Here is a 13,672-nt window from a genome sequence, read left to right on the forward strand (position 1 = left end):
CATGCTACCACTTAGGCGACTACTATATTTTGCTCACTCTTAACAGACACAATTTCTTACCCATGGTTGTTTACTCCCCCTACACCCATACGGCACATTCCATTGTTGTTGTGCTCATGCAAGTCAGATGAAGGCCATGCTTCATTCTGTCTGCAACGCTGAGAGAATGAGAGACTGGCATTCATTCATAATAGTGAAGTGGGGGGTAGACAGGGAAGCCTTGTCAGGAAGGAGATGTCATGTTACCCAGTAATGACTATGTTGGTTAGAGAGCATCTCTGACAACACCAGAGGGCCAGTAATTACAACCAATTCCCACTGCAAAACGCGTCAAAGACATTGCACTCCTCAAACAAACGCGGCTGTCAGTGGAGCGGGCTGCCACTGAGGTGACAGCCATGTGTCGACAGGCCTGGAGAGAGCGTGCCTTTGTACTATCCACAGCAGCAATTAGTGGGTCATTGTGTTAGCATGCAAGCAGCACCGTGGAATTAGTGGAAACGTCCAAATTTATTCAGCGCCTTCATATGAAAGAGGTCGCCAGATTTAGCGCTATTCTTCCACATGCATCCCTATTTTTTCACCATCTTGTGGCATAGAAACTACTGAATATTCCCTTTATTCTTTATTTATGACTCATTCCTGCACATTCCTCCATATAAACTTTTCACCCATATGCATATGATTTGTTTGTACAGTAAGATGTTTGTCTCTTCCCAGGCACATGCAGGTGGGCTCACTTCCTCCCCAGGCTCCCGCTCCTCCAGTGGGCTACGTGTCGAGCACAATGGTTTCTGACCTGGAGACGGACCTGCCTGATGAGGATGAGGAGGAGGAGGAAGAGGAGGAGGATGAAGGCTATGGAGCCAGGCATCCCCGTGGTATTGAGCACACACCAGGGTCTAGCATGGACAACCTGGACAGCTCTTTAACAGGTAATGGGTGCTTCTTTGCACACATTTGTACCATATTATGACTATCTCTAATTCATTTTGTGCAATAAATGTGTTAAATTGTATCTTTATTTTAGACAGTGATTAATAAATGTTACACCCTCAAATCAAAATGACTACGTTCTAATGAGTCTGAATGGGCAAACATTCACTTCCCATTGTCGCTGTCTTACAGTAAATGATTTGTTGTTCCTGACATGTTCTTTATCAGTCTGCTATGCATACATTTTTATGTGAACATGCTTACTGAGTGTCCCTTAATCAAGTTTTTTAAGCACTTTTGGCAGACTCTGGGGAATTATAATTATCATTTCCAAAAAGAGATAAGAAAGTCCATGAATTTTAAACAGGATAGTGAGAGGGAAATTAAGAGGAGGGAGAGGCATGGCGAGCAGGGGGAGAGTGTCTGTGATTTAACTTGCACACAGCACCGGAGCCAGCGCCGCCCATATCTTCCCTAGGAGATTTGAAATAAATTTCACGTGCAGCATATTCCATTCCAGACCAGAGGCACGATTTCCATTTTTACAACTCACTGAAAACTTTTACAGCCGTCTGTCAGGGGGACGTATGAAGGGCATGACATTGCAGCGGCAGAGCTTGGTTCTGGACTGCTGCTCTCCTACTGACCAGACCACGATATCCATGTGTAAACAAGAGGGTAAAACTGGAGGGATATTTATTGAAAAAATATGTGACATTTGGCTATAATGCACTATAAAGACAAGTTGTGATGCAAAGTGTCAGTGACTCTGTGTATCTGTCAGCAGGGTCCCCACAGCTTCTGTAAATATCACATCAGGAAAAGAACTTCTCAATTAATTTCCAGGCCCAGTTCCCTCAAATTCAAGGACACAACATGGTGCAGATGGAAGTTAATTACTGTAAGAATTTTTATAATGACAACTCGCAGGATTTATAGTGGCCCACAGACAGCAATTACAAAGACAGAAACTTGGGTATGTGAACACTTTTCAATTCATGGCGATCTGTTAACAAAGCATAGAAGAACAGTTTATATTCTAGCACAAACTATACAATTCAAGCACTTTCAATGACTCATGTATGTTATGAAATTGCCATGTTGTTTTTTTTCTCCTGGAACATCATAATCAGTCTTGCTGCAGGACAATTTTGGGTTATAAAAAAGCAAAAAAAGTCTGCATTTGGAGCAAGATGTTGTGGCTGAGTGGGTTAAGTAAAGGACTTTTTTCTGTTTTCTGTCAGGGTTTCGATCAATGTCGGCAACAAAGCTAGATGGTTAGCTTTAGAAAAAGATGGTTGTGGTTGAAATAGAACTTTTCAGACAAACACGTGTTAGAGAGGGTAACTTGTCCCGTGTGCATATTTTTCCACAAAGTCACAAAGCTTCGACTTGACAAAACTGTGATTGGTCAGTCGTAATGAAGCTCCTGGAGCTGTTCCAGGAACAACACAGCAATATCAGTTTGTGCATCATGAAATGTATGGTTGGAAAGAAACAACAGAAAAAATATCCTGCGTCTGAAGCTAGAGGAGCTGAGAGGAAGCATGAGAACAAGAGGGTTGACAGTGCTGCTGGTTGGTCTCCCCTGTCAGTAGCAGCCCTAAAGAGTAGTTTTCCATGGGATGATGGAACAGTGGTTTTGGTAACGCTGACACATGCTACTGCTGATGTATTTGGAGGAATATAAAGCAGCAACTGGGCCCTAATCTACTGCATCTCTCCTCCACTGTATTACTCTGAAGACAGCACTATTTCTTCTTATCTCTCCGCAAGTCTGCCTCGCACCCCATCGTTTGACAGCACAGACACGGTCCCAGCTCCGGGGTTAGCTGGAGGGAGAGAGGGAGGATAGGGGAAGCCGCTGAGATTTATCGCGGCCACCATTTTGCGGCTATACAAATAGGGGAGGGTAGGAGTGAGATTCCTGTCAAGCCTCACTTGATAGATTTGTCATTGTTTTAATAATATGGAAATAGGTCTGTTTTCATAATGCTGCACCAAAGGCCAGTATATCAAACATTTTCCACTGATGCCCCGGGGAAAAAAAACCTTCTCCTCTGGGACCATTTTTCACCTGCAGATTGTCTGCACCGGCTTTACAATGTGTTATTCTACACTCTGAGATAATACCCCACATTTTTTAGGAGATAAATGTAAATCCCGGTGTTGTGGTGGGTATTGAAGAGCCATGTCTTGCTTGAGCCAGAGAGATGTAGCAACACATAGGTAATACCTGGCTTTGTGTGTAGGCGGTATAGGTCGTGTGAAGCTGAGATGTGGTCGCAGTCAGGCTGTTACGCCTACAATGAGCTGAAAGCTGGGCTGTTCTGGGCGATTACTCTCCCATAAAGCCTTTCCAGGTTTGTGAGGAGCAGGGTCACGTCTCCTGACGGCAGGTAGAGACGCCTGCTCGTCAGGGGGAATGATTTTCCTGCTTAACGACATGCAGATTAGGGTTTCCGTCAGTATAAATCAGTTTTAGTGGCAGGAGGGACCTGGGTTGGGTTTTACTGCCCCCCAACCATCTCCCGTTTACTGGCCTTGCTCTATCAGCGCGTGGAGCACGGGAGGTGTAAGCCAGTGGATTTTAGAGTACATGGCTTGGCCCATTGCTTTGGTTCAAGACGTGATAAAATGACAGAGCCGCAGAGCAAACACTGGTCCGGAGCCACAGAGGAAAAAAAAAAAAACCCACATTTCTAGGACAAAAGGAAAACTAGATTGAATTTTTATCAAATTATGTCACAATGATCACAGTTTGATTGGACTGCTATTTCTGAGAATAGAAGTGCTCCAGAGGTTCAGGAGTAGAAAGTGGCAGTTAGTGCAACTGAAAAGTCATTCTGTGATGTGATTTGCTGAGGCAGTGTTCCTTCGCTGAGCCGGAGGAGTTGGAAGCTTCAGTGCTTTGGCTGGCACTGCCTATACTTCAATATCTGCTCTATTCTTTGTGGGAGGATTGGACCCAGCGGAATTGCTGTCTTTCTTTCTTAGAGAAAAAAACTCTCAGAAACGGAATTTCAAAGAAAATAGCTCGGCAAGATGGAGGGCTCGAGGTAGTTACTGCCTTGGATTTCAGTGGGCGCTGTAAAAATGGGTTGTGTAAGGGCTCCTCTGCCTTATGCAAGCTTGTATTTTATAGAAGTTTCCATTAATCGGAGAGAATTTTGCCGCAATAGGAGTGAAAAGCTGGTGCAACTTTAGCTGTCGAAAGTGCAATTCCCTCCAGTCACATCCAGTGACAGAGTAACCACCTCTTTGAGACAGATGGTTAAAGATGAAGAGACTCACAGATGGGGAAGTTGGAAAACTCTTTGAATTGCTTTTCCTAGTGTATCTGGATAAATAAACCACAATTACCAACTTTTATGGATAATTTCAAATGTGTAGTGCAAAAGGAAGTACCATCTGCAGCCTAAAGTCTTCTTACTCCAGCGAACATATATGTGAATTGTTCATTTGAACCTCAGAACCGTCCTGGCCAGCATTATGCTGACCTTTAAATAAATCCTGCTGCTAACTTTTTGTCCCCATTGCACCCTCTACAACCTTTCCCCTCGCATCTCCCCAGTTCTCTGTTCCGCCAGTCTGTTCAATCACATCACTCTTGTGTTCTGTGTGCAGGAGGGATAGAGTGTGTGTGAGCAGAGCACTTGGGCCGGTGCCACTTGAGCAAAGTCTGCCAAACCAGTCCCACTGAAAGCTGTCACATTAGCCGACTGTTCTCTGTGTTTTTGCTTGCCAAAGTGGCATATTTTTATTGGCACGCTGATACTTTTTATATTTAAAGTGCTGGCCTGGCTTTTTATGTGAAGAGAGGAAAAATCACAAAAAAATCAAAGCATGAAGAAATACTTCCAGGGAACACAGATATTTCAGATATAAGTCACAAGTACTGTGTTATGTAAACATATTTCCTGTGTGTAACTCCTCTCTTTTAATCATCTTTACATTAACGTATTTGTGTAAACACATGAGAAAGAGAAAGTCCTACAGTAGCTATCAGATTTAAGTTTAAAATTCTTCTCTGTTTTAAGATCATAGCTTTCTTTAGACAGCGGTGGCTGTGCATTTTTAAACAGGAAGAAAACAAAAACTGTGCACACCACCAGGTGTTTGATTCAATACATTGTTTTGTGAGATGCTTCATCTGTGTCACCTGAGGCAGTCTTGTAGCTAACTCCGCTCAGCACAGGTGCGCTCATTGTTCCCTATCAAAAGACGAGCAGAATCAGTTGTTGCCAGTCCTGCTGTTCCACTGTGTACATTCAGGTGTGCTCGCGTGCACCTGTGAGTGTGTGTGTGCAATATATGTTGTGTGTGTGTTTGTAGTAGATGAAAGAGGACAGGCCAGAACAGAATGACTACACAAAAGTGCTCACCTGCAAGAACAGAAATGCCCTGCAGCAAATACGAAATCATTTTAGTGTAGGATGATAATGTTACCTCTTTTTTATAAGATCATTCAATACATCCATCTATCTGAGTGTAAAATCACAGCACAGATGTTCAAAATGTCAGATCATATGTCCGTAAAGGTTATGGGCACTCAGATGAAAAGTAAGAGCATGATACGCTTGAATTTGAGTGGTTTTAAAATGGAAAAAATAAAATCCTGTTCACACTCACACACAAATGTGGTGTTCCTCAGGGTCCATGGTGAATGGGTGGGGCTCAGCCTCGGAGGATGACCGTAATTTCTCCAGCCATAGGTCCAGTTTGGGCAGTTCATCTGATGGCTCCATCTTTACCCACTGCAGCTTTGCCCAGGCCCTGGTGGCTGCTGCAGACAAGGCAGGCTACCGCCTGGAGGGCACTAGCCTCAGCAAGAGAGGTTGGTGTGTGGAGACCAGCTCCCCGCTGCCTGACTGGAGATTCTACCAGTGGCAGATGACTTTTCCTTTCTGCTCTGATTCTTCCTCTTGCCCACCATTGGCTGATGTTCTCCTCCATAATGTTGGCTTTGGATTTTCCCTCTGTTGTGCCCAGGTTGTGCATGGCACCTGTTGTACATGGCTGGACTGCCGACGTCTCCCTATTCTTAATTTTAACTCTGCTCCTCTATAACTCATCTGGCTTTGCAACCTGACTTTTATGGTTTCAATGAGTAATAATTGGGTGATGTTTTATACTTGCAAACTTTTACAGGCCTGAATGCTTTGCTCCTAATGAATGTCTTTGTTTTCAACCAGGTTTTGGCATTTGATTGATAACCTCTACCTTTCCTGATGACAGAATCAGCTCCACTGTCTAGGTACCGGCTCCCTCATGTCTTTATTAACCAGCTGGTCTGTGGTCCTGTTTCCCTCTTGCAGGTAAAGGCTTGTCCCACAGGCCCCGGCCCAGCAGTCCATTCTCAACAGATGGCAGCACAGTCGGCACACACAGCTTGGGCCACCAGAGGGCCACCAGGCCCACACGCAAACCCCGAAGCCAGGGCACAGCACCCCACCGGAGAGATGCTGGTGCAGACGGTGAGGCAGCGACTGAAAACACATTTTAAATAGTTGACTCAGAAAGTTTCTCAAACATCTGTTGTTGTTTTATGAAGAAGAAGAGGTAATGTATTGGATCGAAATGTGTCTAGACATGATTGGAGTCAAAACTGCATTTTATAAGTCTTTAATTGCTTCAGTAGATTCACTCTGTGGTTTTCCCCCTTCCCCCACAGACCTACCTCCTCCACCTGAGCCTCCTCCCTGTCAGGGGCAGGGTCGTATCCAGGGTGCCCGCAGCGTGAGCAGCATGGTCCCCCCTACAGACAGGAAGGCGTCATCTCTGGAGCGCCCCCCAATGTCAGGAGCCCTGTCTGGGCCGGAGGATATGAAGAGCTCCATCGACAGACAGGCACGCACTACTTTGGAACATCATCGCCAGGCTCAAGACAGACTGGGCTCCGTGGACCGAGCTGATGACGGGCGCAGGGGACACAAAACAGGTGAGGGAGAAAATAAGACTAAAGTCTGGAGCCATGAAAACACACTTCAAACATACTTCAAAAGGTTTTGAGGAACTGTATGTTTTCATAAACTTGAGTATTGGACAGATGGAAATTTTGGGAGATGAAAAGTCAGCGGATGATCAAACTCATTCAGATTCAGGCTTTGGCAGTCCATCTAGTGGTTCTTGGGCCGATTTAATCTGTACCAAATGTTGAACTGAAAGATCACAGACTGACGACTGAGATCTCCGCCACTAGAGTCAGGCTGCCAGCACGTTAACAAAAAGTTCAGGGAAACAAATCACATATCTTTTTGAGTAGTAGCAACCTGCTTATTTCTGAAAAATGAAGGGCTGTTATGTGTGTATTTAAAAGAGTTGCCATCCAAACAAAATGCTCTCTTATTTTGCTTCTTTTAAAACATTAATTGCAAAGGACATGAAACACTCTAAACAAGTGGAAACGTTCCGGTTAATGACTAAAGTGTAAATAAAGAGATAATTCATCGATTATAGCAAGAAAACAACGAGCACCCAGGAGCTCCTGCTGTGGCTTGGCAATTGGGTTTTTTCCTCAAAGTTCTGGTGTTGAAGTTAGCCTCCATGCTGCGTCGAGACTGGGCTCCCATGAACAGATTGCACTGTCTGCCACTTGCTCTGGTTTCCAGAATGCCCCCCTCAGCCCTCCCTCAGCTTCCTCAGTGCCCCTGTAACTGTTGCCAATATGGGCCTGCTCCGCTCCAAGTGAGGCAGGAGGCCCGAGCAGCTGAAATGCACTCTAATCGCTTCAGCTTTCTCTTCTCACACAAACAGCAGCCACTCTACACCCCATCTGTGTGCGTCAGCGCTCATGTGTATGTGTGCGTGCCTGCGTGTGTGTCTGTGGCCATTAGAGATCTCCATGCTGTGCGCCCTGCCCTCTTTGTGCCAGGACTATCTCAGACAGTTAATCTGAGACTGTGAGACAAAGACAGGTGCCACAATCAGCATCTTTACAAAAAAACCCCAAAGGTGAATTCCCATATGTGTCAGAGTGCTGACTGATTCACAGTAGAATCCACCGAGGTCGGGGCAGGCTCTATTACAGTCATTAGCCGAGCGGTGGGGAGCAGTTTGATGAGATTTCACGCAATGACGGAGACTGCTGAGGGTCAATGTTATGCTGCCCTGCAGCAGGGGGTGCCACAGCAGCCAGTGGTCCCTCTGTTATTGTATTTACCCCCTCATAAGGTTGGTAGATGGTAGGCCATGTGTGAGGCTGAGAGTCCTCTCTGTGGCACGCCCTGGCATCGCCTGTTGGCACTGCCACTCTGCAGATGTCATGAGGAGGGGGATGTTGCAAAGTGCTCTTTGTTTCCATGCATCAGATGTTGGACGTGTTTCACTGCAACAATTAAAGTCGTGCGTTATGTCCGCAAACTTAAAGGACGTCTTTCGACCTCTCTTTGTGTTCTCAGAGGAAGGGTGCCTGCCATACAATAAACCATCGTTCCCCTCCCCTGGTGGCCACAGCTCATCTGGCACCGCCTCCTCCAAGGGCTCAACAGGGCCACGCAAGACTGAGGGTCCCCGACAGCCACAACAGTGGACCACCTCAGAGCACGCTGAATTCCTGGGGACCAATGGACAATACTCGGGAGAGTTATGTGAGTCATTAACTGTTTGTTGATGAAGGCTCTCAGTCATCCAGTTCATGGAAAATCTAGAAAATCTTGCTGTATCGTAGGCAACTGGACTTTTTTCAGTTTCATGAAGAGCCTTCACCTCTCATCCAAGAGTTTTCTTCAGTTCTAACTAACTGGAGGGGAGTTGCAGGCTTTTAAACCCTGTGTGACCTTAGAGAGTCGTTACGGACCATGTGAGCTCTGAGTCATTATCATTAACTGTTGGTGTTTATTTACCGCAGTGTTTGATACTGCACGTATAGTAGAAGAAAAAGAGGCTTTCTACTCGTACAGGTCTCCTGATGACAAACCACTTCTTGGCGAAAAACAGCAGTTTATCCATCACTCAGTACCTTTGCACAGCACTGGTTGCCTCACAGCTCCACGACTCTGAGAGACTGCACCTGGCTGTTGATTACAGCGCAGAGTTCCCCATAAAACCACAGCCGAACCTGTTAATTAGTGAGCCTTCGAGATGTTATGCAGACTTGTGAGACAGTGAGCTGTTTTCCCTGTTTTACACATGAATGTTGCTCCACTATTCCTCAACACATTCTGTATAAATGATTCACACACGGAAACAAAGAACCAAAGAGATGTCTGTGTAAAAAGGGTGAGGCGGCAGAACAGGACACACGCTGTCAGACAGTCTGTTGTGTTACATGTCACAGCTCTTTTGCTTGCAGAATGCCAGTACGCGATTTAAAATCACATACACGGGAGGCATTATGCCATCATTGTTGGGTTCAATGTAAAAACGCAAAGCATTTTGCCAGCATTATGACAGCAGGCTCTTCTTCATGGCAGTTTAGCAATTTCTCTGCATTAAAGGTGCCTGAATCTGTATCTTTGTTCAGTTCATCCAGTAAATTTTCCCTTCCAGTGGCTTTTAGCATGTAGAGAGATAATGTAAACTGGAGTTAAATGTATCAACTTCACTGACCAACAAGATCGTTTATGCTGAGCTGAGCTAATGTTAAAGTATTTCTTTAAGTAAACTTCAATTTTGACACTTTGATTTCTTGCTCTCCACAGAGTGATCTGCCTGGGATGTGAACTGGAGTAAACCCGGTCTGTCCTCGAGAGAAAATGACGCCCCTCCAAGCCGGGGCAACGAACTTTGTCCTTATCTGTGTTCTCAGAGCGGAGGCGTGCACTACGGAGGAGAGCGGTGTCACAGAACTGTAAATGTGATGTATAGACACAGACATACTGTACATCTCACTATGTTTTTTGTCCTCGAGAAAATATTTTCCACCTCCTACCTTACTGTAATTTTCTTTTTTGTTAGAAAAAGGCAAGTAAAAAAAAATGAAAACATCTATATGAGAACAAATTTTCTGGTAACTGTCCTTTGGGGGGGGGAGAGGGGAATTTTGTTTCCTGTAAATATATTCTTTGACTTGTTGTTGCATTGCTATGCAAGCCTAATTCAGTTCGAGCTTTTTATTTCCATATACAGGAACAGTCGGTTTTATCTGGTTATTTGTATTATATGTGAATTGAGTGGCTGTTGTGCCATAAAATAATTGTTTTATAATCCATTGTTTGTTAATAGTTACCATTTAATTATTATCATTGTTATTAATTATTGTTTTTGCACTGCAACTTTTGGTGATAAGCACAAAAAACATAGCTCCTGCTGACATGAAGAACCGGAAGAATATGTGAAGAGGAGTTTCTGTACTGTAAAGTAAAGAGAAGAAAATTATATACTAGTGTACAGAGAGATATTAAAGAGTAAGGCTTTGCTCACAGACAGCAACAAATAAGGCACCCGTTTCTATAGTTGAGACTAATTGGGGTGGCAGACACACAAGGTTCCCGAGGGTCCGAAGGGCATATATGAGGCTGGAAGACACGGAGGATACTGTATTACTGTAGTTGATTATTCAATTCCTAATTAACTGCCCTAAAACAAAAGTTGGATATAATAAACATTTCAGTGCTCGGTGTTTTTTTCGGCAACTCCAGGCATTGTTTCCGCTTTCACAAACAGACCGAGGGGGTGTTTACTTTATTTTTTATATTTATACCAGGGTCTCCAAGCATTTCAAGTAAAGTTTTTTTTCATATAATTTACTGCCTAAATAATTTTACTACACTGAGTTTACGCTCCTCGTTCAGTATAATAGCACACTAACCGTAAAACAGTCAGAAAGGGGAGGGAGGTTTGGGGGGGGGGGGTTGTTAAAATCTGTCCGCATGCTGTAGTTCAGTCGGAGCACTTACAGAGGCAGATTTATGATCCCTCTATTGCCTTAATAGGTAAACACACACATCACAAACAAAGGAGGATCTGTTGATCACTCCCATACCTACCTTAAATATCCGCCGAGCGACATAATTTGTTTACATCGTTAACGTTTTAGATTTTATGTCTTTACTTCCATCCAGTTTGATATTGTTTGCTTCTTTAGAGCACTTACTGTTTATGTTTGTTATTATTACCTGTATACAGTATCATCCAAGAACACATTGGCCCGCTCGGTCCAGCTGCTAGAATTAGGTCATCCGCTGAAGCAGTTGTTGCTCTAAAGGTCGGTGCCTCAGTTACCAACACACTATGATCAGCACAGTCTTGAGAAAGAAATAGAGTGTGTGTATGATTTACAATGTAGCTCTGAGTCACTGTTTGGGAGTGATACTGGAGAGAGGCCTTGTATATTAACTAGCAGGTCCCACTGCCTCCATGTCTACAGCCACAGTGTGGAGCAGAACACTTTCTATCTGCCTGACCGCCACAAAACACACTTGTCATCCGCAGCTTTCGACTTCTCAGCCTCTGAATCTCGATTTTTAATTTCTTGTCTTTTCAGACAAGGTTTTTATTGGTTGTCCTGTTTTGTTTTGTTAGTTGTTTTTTTTAATGAAAAGCTTGTTTCTTTGTATGCCTTTTATGGACTCTAAAACGCTGCTTACAACAATGTTTTCAATATTAATGTTCAGGATTTTTGTGGTTCAATGACTGTTTGTTTTGTCTTTTTTTGTACTGCTAATGTTGATAAAAAAGGGGGGGTGGAAACTTAAAAAGGCCATCAGATGCTGTTGTACTGTTGTCGTCATGCCATCGTCATTTTCTATCATCCACCCAGTGGCCAGTGTTCTGGAAATGAGGTGCAAAGAGTATCTCAGGTTATTTTACATTCTGGTGGTGTTTATGTATGTGTATATATGTGTATATATCCATACGCATCTCCACTTGATTATGCCATTCCATTTTCATTGACAAAAATATCCCTCTCATGTCCGATTCTGTCGTCCCCTCTTTTTCTTTTTCTGCTGTGGAACTTTTTTGATTCTGAGTAAAAAAAAAAAAAAAAGAAAAGAAAAAAAAATGTGCTGGTTCATCCACCTTAAGACAAGATGTCAGTAAAAGAACATACCAAAATTAAGATTGATATTTCTAATGTCTAATGCGTTCTCGTGTCTCTTTAATACTCATTGTTTTCTTTTAAAAAAAAAAAAATCACAGTGTCGTTTTGTATTTATTAAAATGCTAATAAAAAGTATATTGTGAAATATGCATAAAGATCTGTGGAATATAAAACGTGTTTTTTGTTCCTTGTAAAGTTTGCTGTCGGAGGCGAGCAGCGAGGCCGTGAGGAGGTGACAGGCTCACAGCACGGTGGAGGGGTCGGGGGTCAGCAGCCGTCTGAGTCACTCTTTGTCCTGCATGTTCACCGCACTGCTCCTCTCATGTCGAAAAACTAAAGAAACTCAAAACCTTTTTTTTTTTTTTTTTAACACAAGGAGCAAGAAACGCTCACAATTTGCTTGTCAAGACAATAGAGAAAACGTCTTTTCGGAAGGATGAAAGTACTTTGGCTTTCCCCTCTCTTTTGTTCATTTTCTCAATATTGTTGATTCTTTGTAGCCTATCTGTGTGTTGCCTTTTTGCTATAAAAGAGGATTAAAAATGACAAAAAGAGAAAGTTGTCGGGTGAAGTCTTTCTGTACAGTACGGGAGGGGTGGGGTGGGGGCGAGGTGACGCCCACAGATCCAATGCCATTTCTACAGTAACTTAACATTCTGCTTTTCCTTTTGATTTTCTGTAAAACACCTTCTGTATTCACTTGCATGTCCTTGTCCGAGAAGAGAGTGGATCAAGAAAATAAACTTTTACAGTCTCATTCCCATGTCCTGTAAGATAAATCCATGTTCTTTTATTTGCTTTTACCTGGATCAATATCAAATAAAATATTTTTGAAAAATGAAAAATGCCTGAAGTTTGTCTTTGATAGAAAAGACTGATGCACAGGGCTTCATGTTTTGTCTCCTAATACTTCAGCTGCTTCGAAATGAAGAACAAAAATTTGCCTGTTTCTCCAAAATGTGACCCTCTCTGATATCTTCATAGAGTTTGACTCAGCAACAACACTTTATGTGTGTGTGTGTGTGTGTGTGTGTGTGTGTGTGTGTGTGTGTGTACGTGCAGCCTCCTGTGTGTGTTTGTGGAGGAGCTCCTGACTCAGCTGTGCTTTTTCTGTCAAACCAATCCCTACCTTGATCCTTCGAGAGGAGCGGCTTCAAACACAAAATCCAAATCTCCTAAATCACTGAGACAGGCTGCTTTGCTTTCAAGCTCTCTCCAAAATAAATGATGCAAAACCGGATCCATGAAAACTTAACAGCGGCTTCTGTATCAGCATTACGTGCAAATATAACTTAACAAGTGTCTGCACGTTCTTTGTCTCTCCATCAAGCACTTATAGTCTGTCCATACTTCATGTGAACCAGACATGCATGAGCTGCTGCGATTCTTTGATTTCCAAGCAAGCAGTGGCTCGTCTGCTGTTGAGCTTGTCTGTCGGGTTTGTTTCAGTCTGCGATTTGGTACCTGAACCCCGTCGTTTTGGAAGCATGATCTGAGCTGATGGATCCTCGCTGGCTGCACAGCCCCTGAAATCATCCACTCTAAACGGGCCTAATGGGAGATTGGCGGAGAGTCGCGGTGACCTCCACCTCACTGGCGAGTTGTTCGACTGTTGGATCTGGACCTGGTGATAGACGCTCTACAGCAGGAGCCATTTCAGCTCCTTGAAATGTTTTTATCAACTGGGTGTCTCACGAGGTCTGTTTTCGTGTTGGACAAAGAAGTGAGAGAACTGCGTAGAAATTCATTGCA

General features: G+C 43.6%; 1 protein-coding gene across 16 annotated transcripts in view; it reads left to right on the plus strand.

Annotated features, from left to right (window-relative positions):
• The window catches only part of robo2 (roundabout, axon guidance receptor, homolog 2 (Drosophila)), a 310,454-nt gene extending 297,777 nt beyond the window's left edge, over nucleotides 1-12,677 (plus strand). For 9 of the 16 annotated variants that reach the window (XM_037083062.1, XM_037083129.1, XM_037083103.1 and 6 more), the window contains 6 exons: nucleotides 721-935; nucleotides 5,591-5,773; nucleotides 6,255-6,413; nucleotides 6,611-6,877; nucleotides 8,337-8,525; nucleotides 9,579-12,677. In XM_037083062.1, coding sequence (XP_036938957.1) covers nucleotides 721-935; nucleotides 5,591-5,773; nucleotides 6,255-6,413; nucleotides 6,611-6,877; nucleotides 8,337-8,525; nucleotides 9,579-9,580 — 1,015 coding nt within the window. In that variant the 3' untranslated portion in view covers nucleotides 9,581-12,677. The remainder of the gene's footprint in view (nucleotides 1-720; nucleotides 936-5,590; nucleotides 5,774-6,254; nucleotides 6,414-6,610; nucleotides 6,878-8,336; nucleotides 8,526-9,578) is intronic. The other 7 variants (XM_037083137.1, XM_037083111.1, XM_037083154.1 and 4 more) reach the window with 2 other exon arrangements.
• The last annotated feature ends 995 nt before the right edge of the window (nucleotides 12,678-13,672 follow it).

Source organism: Acanthopagrus latus, chromosome 2, assembly GCF_904848185.1.
Source record: "Acanthopagrus latus isolate v.2019 chromosome 2, fAcaLat1.1, whole genome shotgun sequence".
Taxonomy (NCBI): domain Eukaryota; kingdom Metazoa; phylum Chordata; class Actinopteri; order Spariformes; family Sparidae; genus Acanthopagrus; species Acanthopagrus latus.